The sequence below is a fragment of the Chiloscyllium plagiosum genome, chromosome 16 (genome assembly GCF_004010195.1).
Source record: "Chiloscyllium plagiosum isolate BGI_BamShark_2017 chromosome 16, ASM401019v2, whole genome shotgun sequence".
Classification (NCBI taxonomy): domain Eukaryota; kingdom Metazoa; phylum Chordata; class Chondrichthyes; order Orectolobiformes; family Hemiscylliidae; genus Chiloscyllium; species Chiloscyllium plagiosum.
The window spans coordinates 1,688,817-1,708,805 of record NC_057725.1 but is presented as its reverse complement, the minus strand read 5'-3'; the positions used below and the strand labels follow the sequence as shown (position 1 = coordinate 1,708,805).

At 44.1% G+C, this 19,989-nt stretch overlaps 1 protein-coding gene across 10 annotated transcripts in view; it reads left to right on the top strand.

The window, feature by feature from the left end:
- The window catches only part of ano1a (anoctamin 1, calcium activated chloride channel a), a 238,286-nt gene that overhangs the window by 206,570 nt on the left and 11,727 nt on the right, over positions 1–19,989 (top strand). For all 10 annotated transcript variants that reach the window (XM_043705340.1, XM_043705348.1, XM_043705346.1 and 7 more), the window contains 2 exons: positions 1,477–1,529; positions 19,784–19,968. In XM_043705340.1, coding sequence (XP_043561275.1) covers positions 1,477–1,529; positions 19,784–19,968 — 238 coding nt within the window. The remainder of the gene's footprint in view (positions 1–1,476; positions 1,530–19,783; positions 19,969–19,989) is intronic.

Genomic DNA, 19,989 nt, shown 5'->3' with positions numbered 1-19,989 from the left:
ATAAGGCGTTGGGGACCGGGGAAGCGAAAATCATGGAGGAGGTGGAGGGCATGGGTGGTGTCCCGAAGGTAGGTGGGGAGTTCTTGGACTAAGGGGGACAGGACCATGTCGAGGTAACCTTTGACAAGAATAGACCATCCTTCCCCTTGTGCCTGTTCTGTTATTCAGGCAGATCTAAAGTCCATCTTTACAATTGATTTCCATAAACATTCCTTGACTTTGTGAGGATAGATTTTTAAGTTTTTTGAGAATTTCAACTGAACAAGCCTTACACTTGGGGGAAATCGGTGACAGATTTATACTATCCTTTTGTGTGAAGTCATACTTCTCAGTATCAGCCCAGGATTCCCTCCCATTTGTGATCATCCATCCTTTTCATTGGGCAACTGGGAGGCCAATGAACCTTGAACAGGATTAGGACCAGAGCACCACAATAAGACCTTGGTCTTCAGGCAGACTCCCCTCTTTAGGGATGTGCTGTGGCTGCTGCTCGTCCTCCCACATACTTGCAATTTGTCAACTTTTATTTGCATCAAATGCAAGCAAAAGGACTTCGAGGTCCATTGGCTTTCTGTCGTACTTCCCCTCAGCATCCTATGCTCAAGTGTTTAAGTGAAGTCAATCACCAATTCCAAAGTTAAAAATTGCATAACACTAGGTTATAGTCTAACAGGTTTATTTGGAAGCACTAGGTTTTGGAGCACTGCTCCTTCAACCGCCTGATGAAGGAGCAGCGCTCTGAAAGCTTGTACTTCAAATAAACCTGTTAGACTATAACCTGGTGTTGAATTTTAACTTTGTACACTCCAGTCCAACACCAGCATCTTCAAATCATGACCAATCCAAAGTAGGAATTGGTGGGGAATGCTACTTGCTGTGAGCAATCTGAAATCTCAGGGTCTTTATCCAAGTTACCAGTGTTTCTAATGTTGTCTAACATTATTATTGTCTCCTAATTTTAAACTCAAGAATGATCTTCAACTTCTACTGTGTCACCTGAATTGGACTAGATGAAAGTGAGGACTGGAGATCAGAGTCCAGATTAGTGTGGTGCTGGAAAAGCACAGCAGGTCAGGCAGCATCTGAGGAGCAGGAATGAAGGGCTTTTGACCGAAAGATCGATTTTCCTGCTCCTCGGATGCTGCCTGACCTGCTGTGCTTTTCCAGCACCACTCTAATCCTATCTCCTGAATTGGAATCCATCAAAGTCTATAGGTAATGTAGCAGTAGTGCTGTCTCAAGCACCTGCAATTTTGTAGTGGTGGTTATGGTTTTATATATATCTAAGCTGAACCTACTGAGTCACATTGTAGTGTTGTGAATCTCAAAATGAATGAGTGAGAGTTAAGTTTGAGTTGAAATTGTTCTTTTCTCAAGGATTGGTTTGATGTCAGCTATTGCTTTCAGAAAGTGGAAGAGCATGAAACTCGCCTGACAATATCCAAAATAATCTCACTGGTGTCCTGTTGTATTTAGGTATCTGGTACAACATTCTGAGAGGAATTGGGAAGTTGGCTGTCATCATAAATGTAAGTAAATATTATTTAAATGTCCTTAAGGAATTTTCACTGCACTGTTCAAGATATAAATATGAAAATAACTAATCCAGAGTGTATGTATGATCTGATTGTCTCAAGTGTTTGCTAATTAATTCAGTTACATTTAATGGGTGGGGGAAACGGGCATTTGAAGGGATGCCCAAAGAATCGACGGCAAAGTTAGAGGCAAGACAATCTCCAGAAATGAGAAACATGATCCAATGCGAATTAATTGTATGAGTCAAATCTGATTGATCTGTAAAATTGAGAGAATGGGAGCTCAGTGGGGCCTTACTACTGTTTAGTACCTTTCTCCATGCAATCTGAATGAGGGTTCCCCCTCTCCCCCACCCATACTGAACTTTCACAGTTAAACTGAAGCATTAATGTTAAGCTTTAACATTGGAGAGGGTCCAGAAAAGATCCAGGATGTTGCTGGGAATGGAAGGTTTGAGTTATTAGGGAGAGGCTGGATAGGCTGGGACATTTTCCACTGGAGTGTAGGAAGTTGAGATGTGACCTTGGTAGAGGCGTATAAAATCATGATGGCCATAGATAAGGCGAATAGCAAAATTGCTTCCCTAAAGTGGGGGAGTTCAAAACTAGAGGCATATTTTTAAGGTGGGGGGAAGATTTTAAAAAGATGCAGGGGTCCAACTTTTTTTGTGTGGAATGAACTTTCAAACTAAGATACATCATGTAAAAGACACTTGGATAAGTACATGAATAGGAATGGTTTGGATTGATATGGGCCAAGTGCAGGCAGGTGGGACTAGATTAGGTTAAAAACACTGTCAGCATGGGCTCGTTGGATGGAAGGGTCTGTTTCCATGCTGCATGACTGACATTTCACTGCTTTGATGCAGAATGCTCCATGCAATCATCAACTTGGTCACAAACAACACTTGGGCCAATGAAACCATAATTGACAGAACCTCCACTAAATAGCCAGTTCTTTCAACTCCACATAGTCTGCTTTCTGCAATTGGGAAAAGTATAAAGACGGCTTCTTTTCCCAAGTTTGCTCATGGTTGACATTAGAATAGCCAAGAGGCTAATGTAAGAGACTTCTATTGTTTCAAAAGTAATGGGGTGGTTGCCACATGCTTTATTTCATTTTAGACTTTTTATAAAGTTTTAAACTTGGTTTATGCAGCACAGGAATACCTTGTGTATATATAATGGCACATTGTATACACAATCAAGACTGATGGTGCTTTTCTTAAATTAGATTTATGAACTGAAGCCAGTCATTTCATGCATCTTTATGATCCAACATTAGTTTGAGTTTGACTGTTTTGAAAGTGATAGTTTCCAATTAAGGTAAAACTAACATTGAGTCTCATAAAAATGCATATCCTTCAGCTGTTGAGTTTAATGGAAGTGGGGGTGCACTATTGCATTATTACAGTCTTGAGAAAGATCTTCAATGTGGATAGGGCATTGTTGAACAAACATTTTGGTGGGATAGGAGGTCACACTGTAACAGCCTGTGTCTGGAGTTGGAGTCTGCCCATGTGGTCGATTGGACAGGGACACTGACTAACGGTGGGGCTAGAAGGAATTAAACTGCAGAACACATTGTTCCAGCACATTTCTGTAAGCACAACAAGAATCTGTCTCATCCTTTAATTCCCAATGATTTGAGTATTCAACAGGTCTTGTGGAAAAAGAATAAAAATGTTTACAACCCTTTGAGTGAAAGAATTTCTCCTTATTGCAGTCTTCAATCATCTCCTTTACCTTGAGAACCAAAAGATCTTTGGATGCTGTAAATCAGACAAAAGACTAATTGCTGGAAAAGCTCAGCAGGACAGACGCCATCTGATGAGAGAATCAGAGTTAATGCTTTTGCTTTTGGAAGGATCATTCGACCTAAAACATTAACTCTGATTCTCTCCACAGATGGTGCCAGACCTACTGAGCTTTTCTAGCAATTTCTGTTCTTTGTCCTTTACCTGGAGACTTTGTTCTTGATTCCCCAGTCAAAAGACCAGACCTCTTTTTAGTGTTCCCCCCGCGCCCCCATCAAGCTCTTCCAGAATCTTCGTAGGTTTCGATAAATCCCTTTTATTCTTCTACACTCCCAGAGCACATAGACACAGTTTAGTGAGCCTCTTGTCATGGGAGACCCCCCTCATTTCAGGGGCTACCAAAATTGTGCAGAGTGCATTGTCTAAATAAGTCTTGCTACAGCTGCAGAAAGACTTCCTTTTTCTTGTACTCTAATGCCTTTGAAGGCCAATCTACCATTTACCACCTTAATTGCCTGTTGTACCTGTGACCCAATTCTCTCTCCATACTCCCATTATCTACAACCCGATTGACCCGTATGTTGCACTTTAACCTTTCATATGCTGCCACCTTTCTGGGATTCCAGCATGCTTCATCACCTTATTCCCCTTTTATATATCCTCCTCATTGCATCCTCAATCTCCAACAAAAACTTTGTACTATAATCTACATTTCTAGGACTCTAAAATTTTTCCAACAAATGATGTCAGGTCAGTTGACCTGTTGTTGATCGCCTATTTCTCTCTTGAAGAACAATGTTTCCATTTGCTAATGTTCAATTTGGGACTATTTTAGAGCCAAGGAAATTTTGGAAAATCATATACAGTGCATCCACTATTTCTGTAGCTATCCCTTTTACAACACCAGAATGTCAGCTGTCATGTCCCATGGACTCATCACATTTTAGACTTTGAATTTTCTCTAAGGGTTTTTCCCGACTAACATCAGTGATTACAGGTTTCTCACATTTCTTCGGCCCTTAGTTGATCCTACTTCTCATGTCTAACTTGTGGAAATCCCATTCTCTCCCCAAGCCCTCAGCAGAGTATAATTCCTAGTTCAATCACTGCCATTGGTTCCTATGTAGACCTTTTGGATAATTGCATCTCCCCTCATTGATCTCTCACCATAAGTGGGTGTCCTTAACCCAGCTATAAGATACTCAGCACAATGTTCAGTGTGTTTGGTCATGGCAGCAGAAAGTGGGTCTGTCCCCCCAGCCGACTGACCCCTGGCACGACCACATTTCACCGTGCTCCCAGTTTGAATGAAGCCCCACACCATGATGTCACGCTCTGTCTGCTGCTTCATCCTTCGATTCTTGGCCTCAGCAAAGTCCATTCCAGCCTTCGAGAATCAAGGTGCTGAACATATCAGGTGCAATGAGAAATGAAACGTGAATGGGTTTGACCCCATGAACAAATGGATCAAAGGATTGTATAAATACCACAAGCCATTTTGGGTCTATTTATTTAACGGACATTTACCAGATGTGATGGTTTAATGAAATTGTGAAGCTGCCTTCTATCAGTGTTTGTAAATATACTGCTGTCTTAAACAGCAGCTTGTTTTGTGATAGTTGGGTTTTCATGGGCTGTGCCTGTTTGTTGCTGGTCTAAGATTTGAAAATAGTGTCCAACATTAATGTGAAAGAAGAACAGTACAGCACAGGAACAAGCTTTTTGGCTTACCAAGACTGCACTGATCCATGATGCCTTTCTAAACTTAAAAACTCTCCCTCTGTGATCCATGTCCCTCTACTCCCTCCCTGTTCATGTATCTGTCAAGATGCCTCAATAGACATTGCTATTTTATCTGCTTCTACCAGGTCCTCTGGCGATATGTTCCACCATCTTCTGTGCAAAAACAAACTTGCCTCTCGTATCATCTTTAAACCTCCCCCTTCTACCGTAAATTTAAGACCCCTAGTAATTGACAATTCTGCCCTGGGGAAAAAGACTTCGACTATACATGCTCCTCAGAATTTTGTAAGCTTCTATCAGGTTGCCCCTCATCCTTCGTTCAAGTGAAAAAGTAAGTTGATACAATCGCTCCTCATGGTTAATACCCTCCAAACCAGACAATGTCCTGATAAACTGTTTCTGTACCCTCTCCAAAGCCTCCACGTCCTCCTGGTAGTGTGGCGACCAGAACACACTGCGCCCAGATTCACTGGACAGCACCAAAGATTTCCAAAAGACTATAAGAAATAGCAGTAGAATTCAAATCTGCTCGGCCATTCAATCATTGTTTTTCAACCTCATTCTCTTGCCTTCTTCCCGTAGCCCTACTAATCATGATACTATCTATCTCTGTCTTCAATACACTCAATGACTTTACTGCAGAGGGCTGTGGAGTTCCATAGAGTCGTCGATTCACAAAGGGTCGTCCCTTCACTCTGGGGCTGTGCCCTCAGGTCCCAGTCTCTGCTACTAGTGAAAACATCTTTTCCACGTCCACTCTCTCCAGGCCTCTCTGTATTTTGTAAGTTTCAATCAGGCTCCCCCTCAATGTTCCAAACTCCATTGAGTCCAGACCCAGAGTCCTCAACCATTCTTCATATGACAAGTCTTTCATCCCCAGGACCTTCCTTATAAACCACTTCTGGACACCCAGTATATCCTGCCTTAGATACAGGTTCAAAACTGCTCACAATTTTTGAAGTGCGGTCTGACCAGAGCCTTATACACACCCAGCAGTATATCCCAGCTCTTGTATTCTAGCCTTGTTGAAATGAATGCCAACATTACATTTGTCTTCCTGACTACCTGCATGTAAACATTAAGCCAATCCTGAACTAGGACTCCCAAGTTCCATTTTGATTCAGATTGCCGAAGCCTTTCCCCATTTAGAAAATAGTCCATACCTCTATTCTTCCGATTAAAGTGCATAGCGTCACACTTTCCCACAACCTGCCACTTTTTTGCCTGTCCAAGTCCTTCTGCAACCCACTGGCTTCCTCAATACTACCTGTCCCTCCACCTATATGTATTGCTAAGTTTGTAGATGACATAATTCCCTCAGTTCCTCTTCCAGATACTTTCTACCTACGAAAAAAAATTAACACATGAAGATGATGCTGGAACTTTTACTTTTAAATGTTTATTATACAGTGTTTACACCTTTTTATTTGCTTTGTGAAGTACTTAAAACATGAGAATTGGGAGCCAGAATAGATAATTCAGTCCCTCAAGCCTGCACCATTTAATATGATCTTGGCTAAACATAGAATCCCGAGTGTGGAAATGGGCCCTTCAGCCCATAAAGTCCACAACGACCCTCCGAGTAGCCCACCCAAACCCATTCCCTATCCTATTACTCTACATTTACCCCTAACAAACACATCCCTGCACACTCTGGGCAATTTAGCCTAGCCAATTCACCTAACGTGCACATCTTTGGATTGTGGGAGGAAACCGGAATGCCTGGAGCAAACCCATGCAGACACTGTGCAAACTCTACACAGACAGTTGTCCAAGGTGGGAATCGAACCCGGGTCCTTGGCGCTGTGAGGCAGCAGTGCTAACCACTGAGCCACCATGCCGCCCTTATCTTGACCTCAACTCCATATGCAAACTCTCCATAATCTTTCAACCCGTAAATTAAAAATCTGTCAAAGTAAATTTGAGGCAACAATGTCCCACTTCTGACTTCTGCATTTTTGAGGTTTTGTATATAACAGGAGGATGCCAATATGAAATTTAACACCACCTCCAGGACTATGGAGCACTGTTCTGATATCACTTTGGGCTGGTGTATTGCACTGATTTAGAATTGTAGCCACTTTACAATCTCAAACAGCTCAGCATCTCATCCTGACCAAATGGCGCTGAAGCCAAATAACCTCCCCACCAGTTCAGCTAGTAAATGGTCCATTTTATATCATTGTTTTCATTCTGGCAAAATGCCCCACTGAGGGGCAGCTAAGGCTAATTGTATTTGGCAATTTCAAATATAACAAACCCACAACACATCTGCAAGGAATGACAAAAGTGAAGATCTGGTGATGTCCCATTGCAATGGCTTTCCGCTTGTGTGGAGAGTAGAGTAAAGAGCTGTGAATAACATTTGTACCTGACTTCATGTACAATTTCAATGGCTGACTGATGACTTTAGAAATGTGCTGTCTTGGAACTCTGTCATGGTTGCTGTAGGATTCCAAACCACAAAGTGCTCAAGTGGACGAGGGAAAAGTTTCCAAGGAAATTGCCTTTACACAGCTGTGAGATTATTTTTCTCCTAAATCAAGATTTCTACTGGGAACAGAACAAAGACAGATTTTTGACCTTTTTTCCTCCTTTTGGAAAATAGCCAAATAGTTGGGAACATCATTAATTCCTCCTTTCCTTGACTTAGTTCTCTGCTAGATACCTCCAAACACTTAGGCCTTGAGTAGAGCCAACTCTGAAGTAGCCACAGATGGACATTCCAGATTAATCTGAGGCTCCTGAAGGAGCAGCACTGAGTTCAGTAAGGCAACTATAGATGTTAAACACACAAGCTTGGAAAAGTCAAACATCCTATGGTAAATGACAGCATGCTGGAATTTTCTTTGTCGGCATTTCACTTCTCTTCTTCCTTTACTGAAATGTCGATTTTTATGTCCAGTTCCCAGAGGCCATAACAATATTATACCACAAAGTAGTATTTCAGATGTATCTCGACAGATACATGAAGGGCAGGGAGCAGAGGGATACAGATCCTTAGAAAATAGGTGCAGGTTTAGATAGAGGATCTGGATCCATGCAGGCTTGGAGGGCCGAAGGGCCTGTTCCTGTGCTGTGTTCTTTGTTCCATTGTTCAGTTTGGAGGAGGGTATGTGGGGGTGGGTGGTGAGTTAAGATGGTTTTATTGCCCCACCACCCCTTTTTTGAAGAGGTTTCTGGCCACTTGTCCTCTTTTTTTTCTTTTCTGTCCACAAATTCATACCTTTCAAAGTGATTCGAACTGGTCTGACCCTTGCCCCCAGTTAGCCAACCTCTTCTCGGTAGGTCATACAAAGTCTCTGATAGATCTAATTACTAGAATTGTCAGAGGATACAGCAGTTTATAGATAAAGGGTGGTGAGTATCTGGAACACGTTGCCAGAGGAGGTGGTGGAAGTAGACACAATCGCAGCATTCAAGAAGCACCTGGACAAATACATGAATAGGAAGGGAATAGAAGGATACAGATCCTGTAAGTGAAGACAGTTTTAGTGTGGAAGAGTAAAATGTGGCAGTGCAGGCCTGGCGGCTGAAGGGCCTGTTCCTGTGCAGTATTGTTCTTTGTTCAGGGGGTCAACTAATAGAACAAAGTTCACCATTGGAAGGTCCTCCACCAACCTGGCCCAGCATTGTGGAGCAAATCCCTGCTCATCAAGGTTCCTGGGGAGGCTTTAGAGAACATTGACCACTTCCAATACCTTGATGTCCTGTTGGGTAAAGCAGCTATGGAGGAGATCCACACCATCTCCAGTGAGCTAGTACAGCCTTTGGTCGCCTGAGGAAATCCTTAGTCAAGAAGAGCATCAGATCTGACACTAAGCTCCTGGTATACGGAGCTGTGGTGGTTCCTGTCCTCCCATATGGCTCTGAGAGATGGGCTGCCTACAGTAGGCACCCTATGGTGCTGGTGCAGTCCCGACAACACTGTCTGTGCAAGGTGCTGCCAATCCAATAGGAAGGCAGATGTCCCAAAAACCAGCATCCTCAACCTGGTCAACATCCCCAAAATTGAGGCACTGATCACCACCCCAACCCCCAATCGATTGTGATGGGCTGGGCTTGTCGTCCCCATGACCAAACCAAGACACCCCAAACAAGTGCTCTACTCCAAAAAACATCAGGTGGGACAGAGGAAGTGTTTCAGAGTTACGCCTCCAAAGCCTTACTGGCCCAAGGCCTTCCAAATTGGAGGAGCAGCATCTAGGAAGGCTTGGAGCACCTTAAGGCTTGCCTTCAGGAATAAATGGAAGGCAGGGGAAAACAGCACAAGGAGCACCATGCCAGATCAATGCCCCACCCACCCCTTCCCACAATCCCCTTCTGTCCCAAGTGTAACAGAGCCTGCCATAGCCGTATTGGTCTGTACAGCCACCTACTGAGTGTGGAAGAGAGTCCTCCTCATCTGCAAGGTCTGCTAATGATGCCTACCATTGGAAACATATCTGCAATTGGCTGGACAAGAAATAGTTAAAGGCGTCTGTTTATCTAATTTGTTTAAAAAAAAAATCAGCCAACAATTGAGGGATACATAATGTCTTGGATCCATTGAAGAGTGAAATTGAACAAAATCAGTTGCTGATTGAGGGCTTTTTCCTGAAACATCAATTTTCCTGCTCCTTGGATGCTGCCTGGCCTGTGCTTTTCCAGCACCACACTCTCTGGACCAAAACCGGCCACTGTGGTCCATGTGCTGTAGGTAGACCCACAATGCTCTTTAGGGAGGGAACTTCCAGGATATTGACCCAGTGACAAGTGACGCTGAAGGTGTAGTAAAGTATTTCCAAATCAGGCTAGTGAGTGGCTTGGAGAGGAACTTGCAGGGGGTGGTGTTCCCATGTATCTGCTGCACTTGTTCTTCTGGATGGAAGTGGTTGTGGTTAGAGAAGATGGATCTAAGCAGCCGTGGTGAATTTCTGCAGTGTAAGTGGTAGTGGTAGTGGTAGTGGTAGTAGTAGTACATGTTTGAGGGTGTGGTGCCAAGCAAATGTATTGTTTTCTCTCGGCTAATATAAAGTCTGAGAGTTGTTGGATCTTCAAGGGCAGGACTTTCACAGTTAATGGTAGAGCCTGGGGGAGTGTTGTAGAACAGAGACCTAAACATTCAGTGCGTAGTTCTTTGAAGGTTGTATCGCAGGTCAACAGTTGTTAAGAAGGCTTTGAGCACACTTGCCTTTATGTTCAGACCACTGAGAATAGGAGCCGGGACGTGTTGAGATTGTACAGGATGTTGGCGAGGTCTCTTGTGTACTGGGCAGTACAGTGGAGAGGCTGCATAAGCTAGGACTTTCTTCCCTGGAGCATCAGAGGTTGAGAGATGACTTATTGAAGTTTATAAAATCATGAGGGGCATAGATAACGTGAATCTTTTCCCTTGGGTTGGAGCTCAAAACTAGAGAGCATAATTTTAAGGTGAGAAGGGACAGAATTTTAAAAAGACCTAAAGGGCAACATTTTCATAGACGGTGGTTCATATGTAGAATGAACTGCCAGAGGAAGTGGTAGATACAGGTACAGTTATAACGTTTAAAAGCCATTTGGACAGGCACATGAATGGGAAAGGTTTAGCTGGATATGGGCTAAAAGTAAGCAGTTGAGAAACTTGGTCAGAATGTATGGGTTGGACCGAAGGGTCTGTTTCTGTGCTGTATGACTATGTAGCCAAGTGGGGAATGTTCCATCACACTGCTGATATGTGTCTTCTAGATGGCTTTGGAGAGTCAGGAGGTGAGTTACTCGCTATGTTCCCAGCCTCTGACCTGATTGCCCACAGCACCTAATGGATGCCCACACTCCAGCTGCTTGTTCTGTTTGAGATCTATCAAATTTTCCAGACAACCTGGTGGATAGTCTCAATGTGAATGGGAGAACATTTGAGTTTAATGGTGCTTCTAACAAATTGATTTTACCGAGAGCATTTTAAAATTGCGAACATTTTGTGCTGCGTACCGCTGCCTGAATAGTGTGATAGCACTCTATGAATTCATGAAATGTACTTCCAGATGTTACAAGCATGAAAAATAAGCCATGACCTAAAATGGCACACATCTGTTCTCCCAGTTGTTACCATCCCCTTCCCCCAGCACCCACTCCCAAACAGCTTCTATCCAAAAAGATACTTATCCAAAGGAGAAACATTCACGGTTAGTGAGGGGACAGGTGTCCGGCTTGCATACTCTTTAATACATCCTCGTTCTAAGCCCAGTCAGTATGACCCACAGTCATTCATTCTTTACCCTGAAACTGGCAGCTGGGGTTCAGTTGGGTAGCACTGTCCCTGCTGGCAGACATCCTTAGGCTTAAGGCCCCTTCCACTGAGAAATCTACACTGAAACACTCTGTTCAGGAGAAACCCTGTGGTCAGAGGGTGCTTTGCCCAGACCGAGAATTCAGGTCTGCCTTTTCAAGTGAACAAAGAACGTTACAGCACAGGAACAGGCCCTTCGGCCCCTCCAAACCTGAGCCAATCCAGATCCACTATCTAAACCTATAGCCTATTTCCTAAGGATCTGCATCCCTCTGCTCCCTGCCCATTCATGTAACTGTTCAGATGCATCTTAAATGACGCGATTAGATTAGATTACTTTACAGTGTGGAAACAGGCCCTTCAGCCCAACAAGTCCACACCGACCCGCCGAAGCGCAACCCACCCACACCCCTCCATTTACCCCTTACCTAACACTACGGGCAATTTAGCATGGCCAATTCACCTAACCTGCACACCTTTGGAGTGTGGGAAGAAACCGAAGCACCCGGAGGAAACCCACGCAGACACGGGGAGAACGTGCAAACTCCACACAGTCAGTCGCCTGAGGCGGGAACTGAACCCGGGTCTCTGGCGCTGTGAGGCAGCAGTGCTAACCACTGTGCCACCATGCTGCCCACTATTTTGTGCCCCCCTCTAGCACCTCCCAGGCATCTACCACCTTTTGCATAAAGAACTTTCCATGTATACCTCCCTTAAACATTTCCCTTCTCAACTTGAGCTTGTGACCCCTAGTAATTGAGTCCCCCACTCTGGAGGGGTGGGGGTGGGGGGGAGAAAGCTTCTTACTATCTACCCTGTCTACACCTCTCGTGATTTTGTAGACCTCAGTCAGGTCCCCCCTCAACCTCTGTCTTTCTAATGAAAATAATCCTAAGCTACTCAACCTTTCTTCATAGCTAGCACCCTCCATATCAGGCAACATCCTGGTGAACCACCTCTGCACCCTCACCAAAGTATCCACATCCTTTTGGTAATGTGGCGACCAGAATTGTATGCAGTATTCCAAACCTGACTGAACCAAAGTCTTATACAACTGTAACATGACCTGCTAACTCTTGTACTCAATACCCTGTCCGATGAAGGAAAGCGTGCTGCATGCCGCCTTGACCATTATTACCCTGTGTTGCCACCTTCAGGGAACAATGGACCTGAACACCCAGATCTCTCTGTACACCAATTTTCCCTCGATCTCTTCCATTTACTGTGTAGTTCACTCTTAAATTGGATCTTCCAAAATGCATCACCTCACATTTGCTCGGATTGAACTGCCATTTGTCTAGATCAGAGTGGTGCTGAAAAAGCACAGCAGGTCAGGCAGCATCCGAGGAGCAGGAAAAACGATGTTTTGGGCAAAAGCCCTTCATCAGAAATCGATGAAGGGCTTTTGCCCGAAATGTCGATTTTCCTGCTGCCCGGATGCTGCCTGACCTGCTGTGCTTTTCCAGCACCACTCTGATCTAGACTCTGGTTTCCAGCATCTGCAGTCCTTGTTTTTACCTAGTTGAACTGCCATTTCTCCACCCACCTGTCCAGTCTCTCTATTCTGCTGCATTCTCTAACAGTCCCCTTCACTATCTGTTACTCCACCAATCTTAGTGTCCGCTACTAATCGGACCAAATCTCTCCTGGACTCTAATTAACCTCCTTTTATTTTTTTAAAAGCCTCCCACATACCGAATGTGGATTTCCCTCAAACAGCTGCTCCCGATCCACATTCCCCAGCTCCTGCCCAATTGTGGTATAGTTGGCCTTCCCCCAGTTTAGCTCTTCCTTTAGGACACTCTCGTCTTTGTCCATGAGTATTCTAAAACTAATTGAATTGTGATCACTATTCCCAAAGTAATCCCCCACTGAAACTTCACCCACCTGGCTGGGATCATTCCCCTACACCAGGCCCAGTGTGGCCCCTTCCTGAGTTGGACTATTTACATACTGCTCGAGAAAACCATCCTGGATGCTGCTTACACATTCTGCTCCATCCAATCCTCTAACACCTGAGTGAATCCCAGTCAATGTTGGGAAAATTAAAATCTCCTATCTCCTCCACCTGTTGCTCCTACATCTTTCCATAATCTCTTTACATATTTGTACCTCTATCTCCCGCTCGCTGTTGGGAGGCCTGTAGTACAGCCCCAACATTGTCACTGCACCCTTCCTATTTCTGAGCTCTGCCCATATTGCCTCACTGTTCGAGTCCTCCATAGTGCAGTCCTTCAGCACAGCTGTGATATCCTCTCTGACCAGTAATGCAACTCCTCCACCCCTTTTACCTCCCTCTCTATCCCACTTGAAGCATCGCTATCCTGGGATACAATATTTAGTTGCCAATCATGCCTTTCCCCCAACCAAGTCTGAGTAATAGCAATAACATAGTACTCCCAGGTACTAATCCAAGCCCTGGGTTCATCTGCCTTACCTACTATACCTCAGACTACAGTCTCTCTGTAGTCAGGGAGGATTCAGTTGTAAGGGGAGTAGATAGGTGTTTCTATGGTCAAAAAACTCCCAGGTACTAATCCAAGCCCTGGGTTCATCTGCCTTACCTACTATACCTCAGACTACAGTCTCTCTGTGTTCACCATCTGCCACTTCCTGCCTACTCTTCCCCTTAGTCATGCTGACTTCATTGCCTAGTTCCTTACAGGCTTTCATTACAACCTCCTTACTATCCACTAACCTCCTCATTTGGTTCCCATCCCACTGCCACATTAGTTTAAACCCTCCTCAACAGTGTTCGCTAAACCACCCCCAAAGACATTGGTTCCAGTCTGGCCCAGGTGTAGACTGTCCAATTTTTATTAGTCCCACCTATTCCAGAACCAGTCCCAATGTCCCAAAAATCTGAACCCCTCCCTCCTGCACCATCTCTCAAGCCACGCATTCATCCTTCCTATTCTTTTATTCCTACTCTGACCAGCACGTGGCACTGGTAGCAATCCTGAGATTACTACCTCTAAGGTCCTACTTTTTAACTTAGCTCCTAACTCCCTAAATTCTGCTTGAGGGACCTCATCTTATTTATTACCTATATCTCTGGTGTCTATATGCACCACAGTAATTGGCTGTTCACCCTCCCCCCTTCAGAATGTTTTGCAGCTGATCTGAGACATTCCTGACCTGTGCACCTGAGAGGCAACATACTATTTGGGAGTCTCCTTTTTGACCATAGAAACACCTATCTACTCCCCTTACAACTGAATCCTCCCTGACTATAGCCCTCCCATGATAGAAAAGAAATAGAAAAGTGTTATCAACCCGCCAGTGTTTTTTTTTTTGGATTAAAGGAGGAGGGTGGGTGGGAGACTCTACCCATGTAGTGCCTCAGGTTCAGCTGCTGCCTAAATATGAGTTCACTCACCTTCCCAGAGCACAATTCAACCGCTCCTGAAGTGGATGAAAGTGATCCCACATCAGACTTCTTGAAGAGCAAGGTACATTTTGGAGCTTCTCCAACTCTTTTTTTTTTTTTTTTTTGGTTCCCCCCCCCTCCCCCAAATCATAAACCCCAACCCGTCCCTTCACTGAGAGCACAAGTTACAAGGTTTGGCCTTATAGCAGTGTTTAAGCAGGTAACTAGTCAAGAACAGTTAAGGGTCGACAGTAAGTGCCTCACCATCAGCAGCCTGCACATCCCATGAACAAATGCAGGTTGCCATCCTGGTGAAGCTCTTCTGCACCCCTTTCAGTGTAATTACCCCCTTTCGTATAATGCAGTGACCAGGGCTGGGCACGGTACTCCAGCTAGGGCCTAACCAAAGGTCTGTACAGCTCCAATGAAATCTCAGACTTTTAAAATCTATCCCACAACTGACAAAGACAAGTGTCCAGTGTGCGGTCTTAACTACCCTATTAACCTGCCCTGCCACCTTCCGGGATCTGTGGAAGAGCTCCCTGAGAGTTCTGGCAAGTCCCATGCTCACTGCATCCTCATGGTCCATCTCTGGCCCACTTGCAGGACAGTTCTGTTTGTCAATGCTGCACTACAATGCCATCTCACCTCGTGTAAGGGCCTTGTGTGCACATACCCAGCTGGATCCGAGTGCACACTGTGTGAAAGGAAGCGAATTGGTCCTTCTGTTATTTTTTTTTTCCCCTTCCTTTTATGTAGAGGCCTAGTGCAAAACAAACCTGCCGCGGTTCTCACCCACTACTTCTGTCAAAAAATATTTTAAAATCTAATTACCAACATTGTCAGAATTATACGGCCCAGAAACAGACCCTTCAGTCCAACTCTTCCATGTTGACCAGTCATCCCTTCTGATCTAGTACCATTTGCCAACATTAGGCCCACATTCTTCCAAACCCTTCCTATTCATATACCCATCCAGATCCCTTTTAAATGCTGTAATTGTATCAGCCTCCACCACTTCCTTTGGTAGCTCATTCCACACATGCACCACCCCCTGAAAAAGTTGGCTTTTAGGTCTTTTTTATATCTTTCACGTCTCACCTTAAACCTATGCCCTCTAGTTCTGGACTCCCCCACCCCAGGGAAGAGACCTTGTCTAGTGACCTTCTCCATGCCCCTCATGATTTTATAAACCTCTAAGATCCGCCTCCGCCTCCGCTGCAGGGCAAAAGGCCCACTTTCATCTGTACTGAAACAGTGTTATACTGAATATTGAAAGTGAACTTTGTTTCTCTCGCTGCAGTTGCTGCCAGACCTGCTGAGTTTCTCCAGTGCTCTGCTTGTTCCACATCTCCTTTCTTTTCTTTTATTTGGGATCAGGACCCAGTGAGTGAAGAGCTGAATGCCATGTCTCCTAGTCCCTATCTTGGCTCTTTCTGCCCCATTTGTGAGCTTTTATCCCCCAGTAATGGGTGGGAGAGAGGGAAGGCATTGAGAGTTCTCTCCACTCCTGTCATCCTCAGTTCTTTGGAATTGTATTTCCCCCTCCTATGTAAGCAGGGAAAATCCTGACCCTCTTTCTCCTGAATCACCCTTCCCTGTGGCTGAGGCACAGTACTGCTTCCACCCTTCTAGCTGAAGCTCAGTGGGAAATGTTAAGGTCAACACAAGGAACCTCCATTGTTTTGTGACATGACCATTACAATTCACTCAATAAATTGTTCTATTCTGACAATTGTGCCTTAAACATCTGGATTTCTAAGGAATTTCTCAACCTCGCAATTGTTTGCGCAAACCAGATGCCGTCGCATCAAAGATCTCAAAGACACTTTCAAAATCTGGGCTTGTTTGAGATTGAGTAACGCTGCATGACCGCTCCCGTACTGTTTACAATGTAAGCTGATTTGTATCACTGAAGATCAACTCTGCGCTGGTGTAAATATTGAATGAATCCTATATGGAAACCTCTCTACTTTCAGTCACTAAACTTGACCAGCATAGACTGACTGACTGTGTAACTTCCCATTCTGTATGAGATCTGCAGGCCACTGTAACCTCCTGAGTTAAGCAAACACACACCTCTGCTGCTATTAATGTTTCCAAAATGCAGCTCTTCCATCAACCCATCCCAGGTCAGCCAGGTTTTCTACTTGCCCTCTCTGTCAAAGAGAATATTCTGGAATATGTTGAGCACAATTGTCACTGCCATCATTGCTCTTGTAAAAGGCCACCTGGGATCAACTGACCCTGCTCAGCTTTCTACAAACTATAGCAGCAAGTGTTTAAAAACAAAGACCTTGTCATTGATGAAAGTCCTCGTGCAGAACAGTTAAACATCACAACCCTCTGTTCTGCAATAAGACCTGAACACATTCTTAGTGACACAAACACTGAACAATGCCATCAGCAAGCCTTCCTCTGCATCCCCCATATTCAATGGGAGGACTGTGGAACAGGGCAGTATCCTCAAGGCCAGGTCCAACAGCGTTCAGGTTAAGTGTCTCCAAAGCTGATGGATTTGAGCTGCCTGGGTCACTGAAATGTTTCCCTGGCTCAGTCCTGTTCCCTTAACAATGAGATGACCAGTATTCCAGGTGAACAAAGAAACCTCCCCAGAGGCAATCTGAAGCTCCCCTTCAAGTGTGGCAGCATTAAAACCAAACCTGAGGAACCGAGGAATGAGGAGAAAGTGAGGTCTGCAGATGCTGGAGATCAGAGCTGGAAATGTGTTGCTGGAAAAGCGCAGCAGGTCAGGCAGCATCCAGGGAACAGGAGAATCGACGTTTCGGGCATAAGCCCTGAAGAAGGGCTTATGCCCGAAACGTCGATTCTCCTGTTCCCTGGATGCTGCCGAACCGAGGAATGAGCCTGTTAACACGATGAGGGCTTATAGTAGAACTTTCACACATGAGTAGACATCACCTCAAATCAAGCCACAGCTAGCAACAATACACCAAGACCTACTTTGCTCCCCTCTGTCCTCTGAGTAACATTTTGTAACTTAGACTTTGCACACGCCACTTTCATCTCCTCAGAAGAGATCTGACAGTTTTGCTATATAACTGTCTCTCACTTGTAATCTGAATCAATCAAACATTAAAACTGATGAATATTTAATCACAGGAAATCAAGTACTGTGAAACCAACTATCCAATAACAAAGATATTAACCATACTTGTATCTCTTGTTCAAGCTCCCTCATGGCACTTGAGTGTCCCTGGCTAGGCCAGTGTTTATTGCCCCTCAGTTGCCCTTGAGAAGGTGATGGTGGTCCATGTGACCCACAGTGCTGTTAGGGAGTTCGAGGAGTTTGACCCAATACGTAAATGTTTAACATTGAAAATATCTGTCGTACTCATAAGCAACAGATGTAACTCTTTACGGTTCAATATTGTTTCTACCCCAATTGGATTATAGCAGTTCATCTTTAACCAGAAAGGCAAGTGATTTAGAGGCGATGTAAGGGTCTGAAATTCACTGCCTGGGACCGTGGTTAAAACAGGAAACCTCACCAACTTTAAGAAGTACTTAATGAACATGTTACTACAATCCAGGCTATCAGCCAAGTGCTGAAAAGTGTGACTAGCGTAGGTTTTGCTTGTACAGACTTGATGGGCCAAAGGGGCTGCTCTTTATGCTTCTAAAATGCAGCTCATCATCGCCTATTCCTAATTGCCCTTCAAACGGTAATAAATGTTGGCACAGTCAGTGACACCCACATCTTAAAAGTGGACTTTTAAAACTTGAAATTTAAACCAAAAACCAGTTTTCCGAGGTTGAATGGAGTTTTACTTGGCCATGAATAGGCTCCTTGTTTTAAACTTACTCCAATTTTCTGACTGTCTGCCCGAGTTCCAGGTTAAATGAAATGACGGAGACATTTTGAAAATTCAAGTGACTTGGGTGATCCTGTAATTTGACACTTGGGCAATTTGTGTTCGCTATTTAAAACTAAAATGTACCACATGCAACTGCCATAATTATATTTCAAAGCATTGGTCAATATTTTACTCAACTATAGCAGCATTGATACATTTGTATAAAGTTTTTTTTCTGTTTTTGACTCTCCTCTCCATTTTCCACTTCCAACATAATCCTCCCTCTCTATACCTCTCTTCCCCACCCCTTCCCATGCCTGTCTTGTCCTTTTCCGCCTTGAACCTGCCCTCTATATTGGTCTCCAGTTTGTGGTGAATGTTTGCACTCAGTCTTTGACTTGTGTTGATGTCATTAAGAATAGACTTTTGGTGCTATACTGAGGCAATGTTTGCTTGTTTATTTCCTTCTGATCTTGTTACCGCTCCAACATTCTTTGCCAAATTAATGTTTTGTCTCTACCCCAGTGTGGAAAGGCTGTTATTTAGTCACCACCAAACCTGGTGTTTATTTGCCAACAGCCCTCCCATCCTAGATACTAATTCTAGTGACCTTCAGCTAGGGATTGAGGTGGGAGTAATCAACAGGACGGATTGTTTTAGACTGTCGGATAATGGGATTGGTTGAATGGATGTGGGAGTAGGAATGGGTAAATGTGGTCAGGGCTGTTTGTTCTTCCTGAAAATGATTAACATTCTGGTAGAATGGCAATGCCACTGTGATTTGCTGGGATACTGTCTGATGTAAAGGAAAATTTGCAAATAATTCTAGAGAAAAATGCAAAGTCCTACGTTTGTCTTTTAAAAGTGGGAGTAGACAGTTACCAATACTTGATGGATCAAGTACAAGAGTCCTTGGCTGGGAATGTTGCTGTTAGAAGCTTGAAACAAGATAATGGCAGAAGCTTCTATAGGTCGGACAGTTCTGATCCATGCACTATGCTAACGTTGTAGATTAGATTAGTTAGTGGAGGTTTAAGGTGGGGAAGTGTGATTTAGAGTTTGCTCACCGTAGAAGCTAAGTATTGACTGCTTTGAGTAACCTCCTTGTATCACCATTTTTATTTAAATGTACTTTAGGTATTGTGTGTGCTGGGCTGTCTAGATTGTGACAGTCTGTTTAAATATTCAGGGTCGTTTTGTTTACAATTTTACACCTGATACATGAGCTTGAGGGTTTTTGTCTTCATTCATTCACCTTATTTGGTCATAATATAAAACAACGGTGTTTGAATTCTTCTTTTTCCATTGTGCAGGCATTTGTGATCGCCTTCACCTCTGGCTTCATCCCACGCCTCGTCTTCTTGTACTTGTACAGTCCTGACGGCACACTGCACGGGTTCACCAATAACACGTTGTCCTATTTCAATGTCAGCCACTTCGAGCCAGGATCAGAGCCTATTGATCCAGGGGCAGTTGGATACAAGGTTGAGATCTGCAGGTAGAATTTCTCTCATTACTT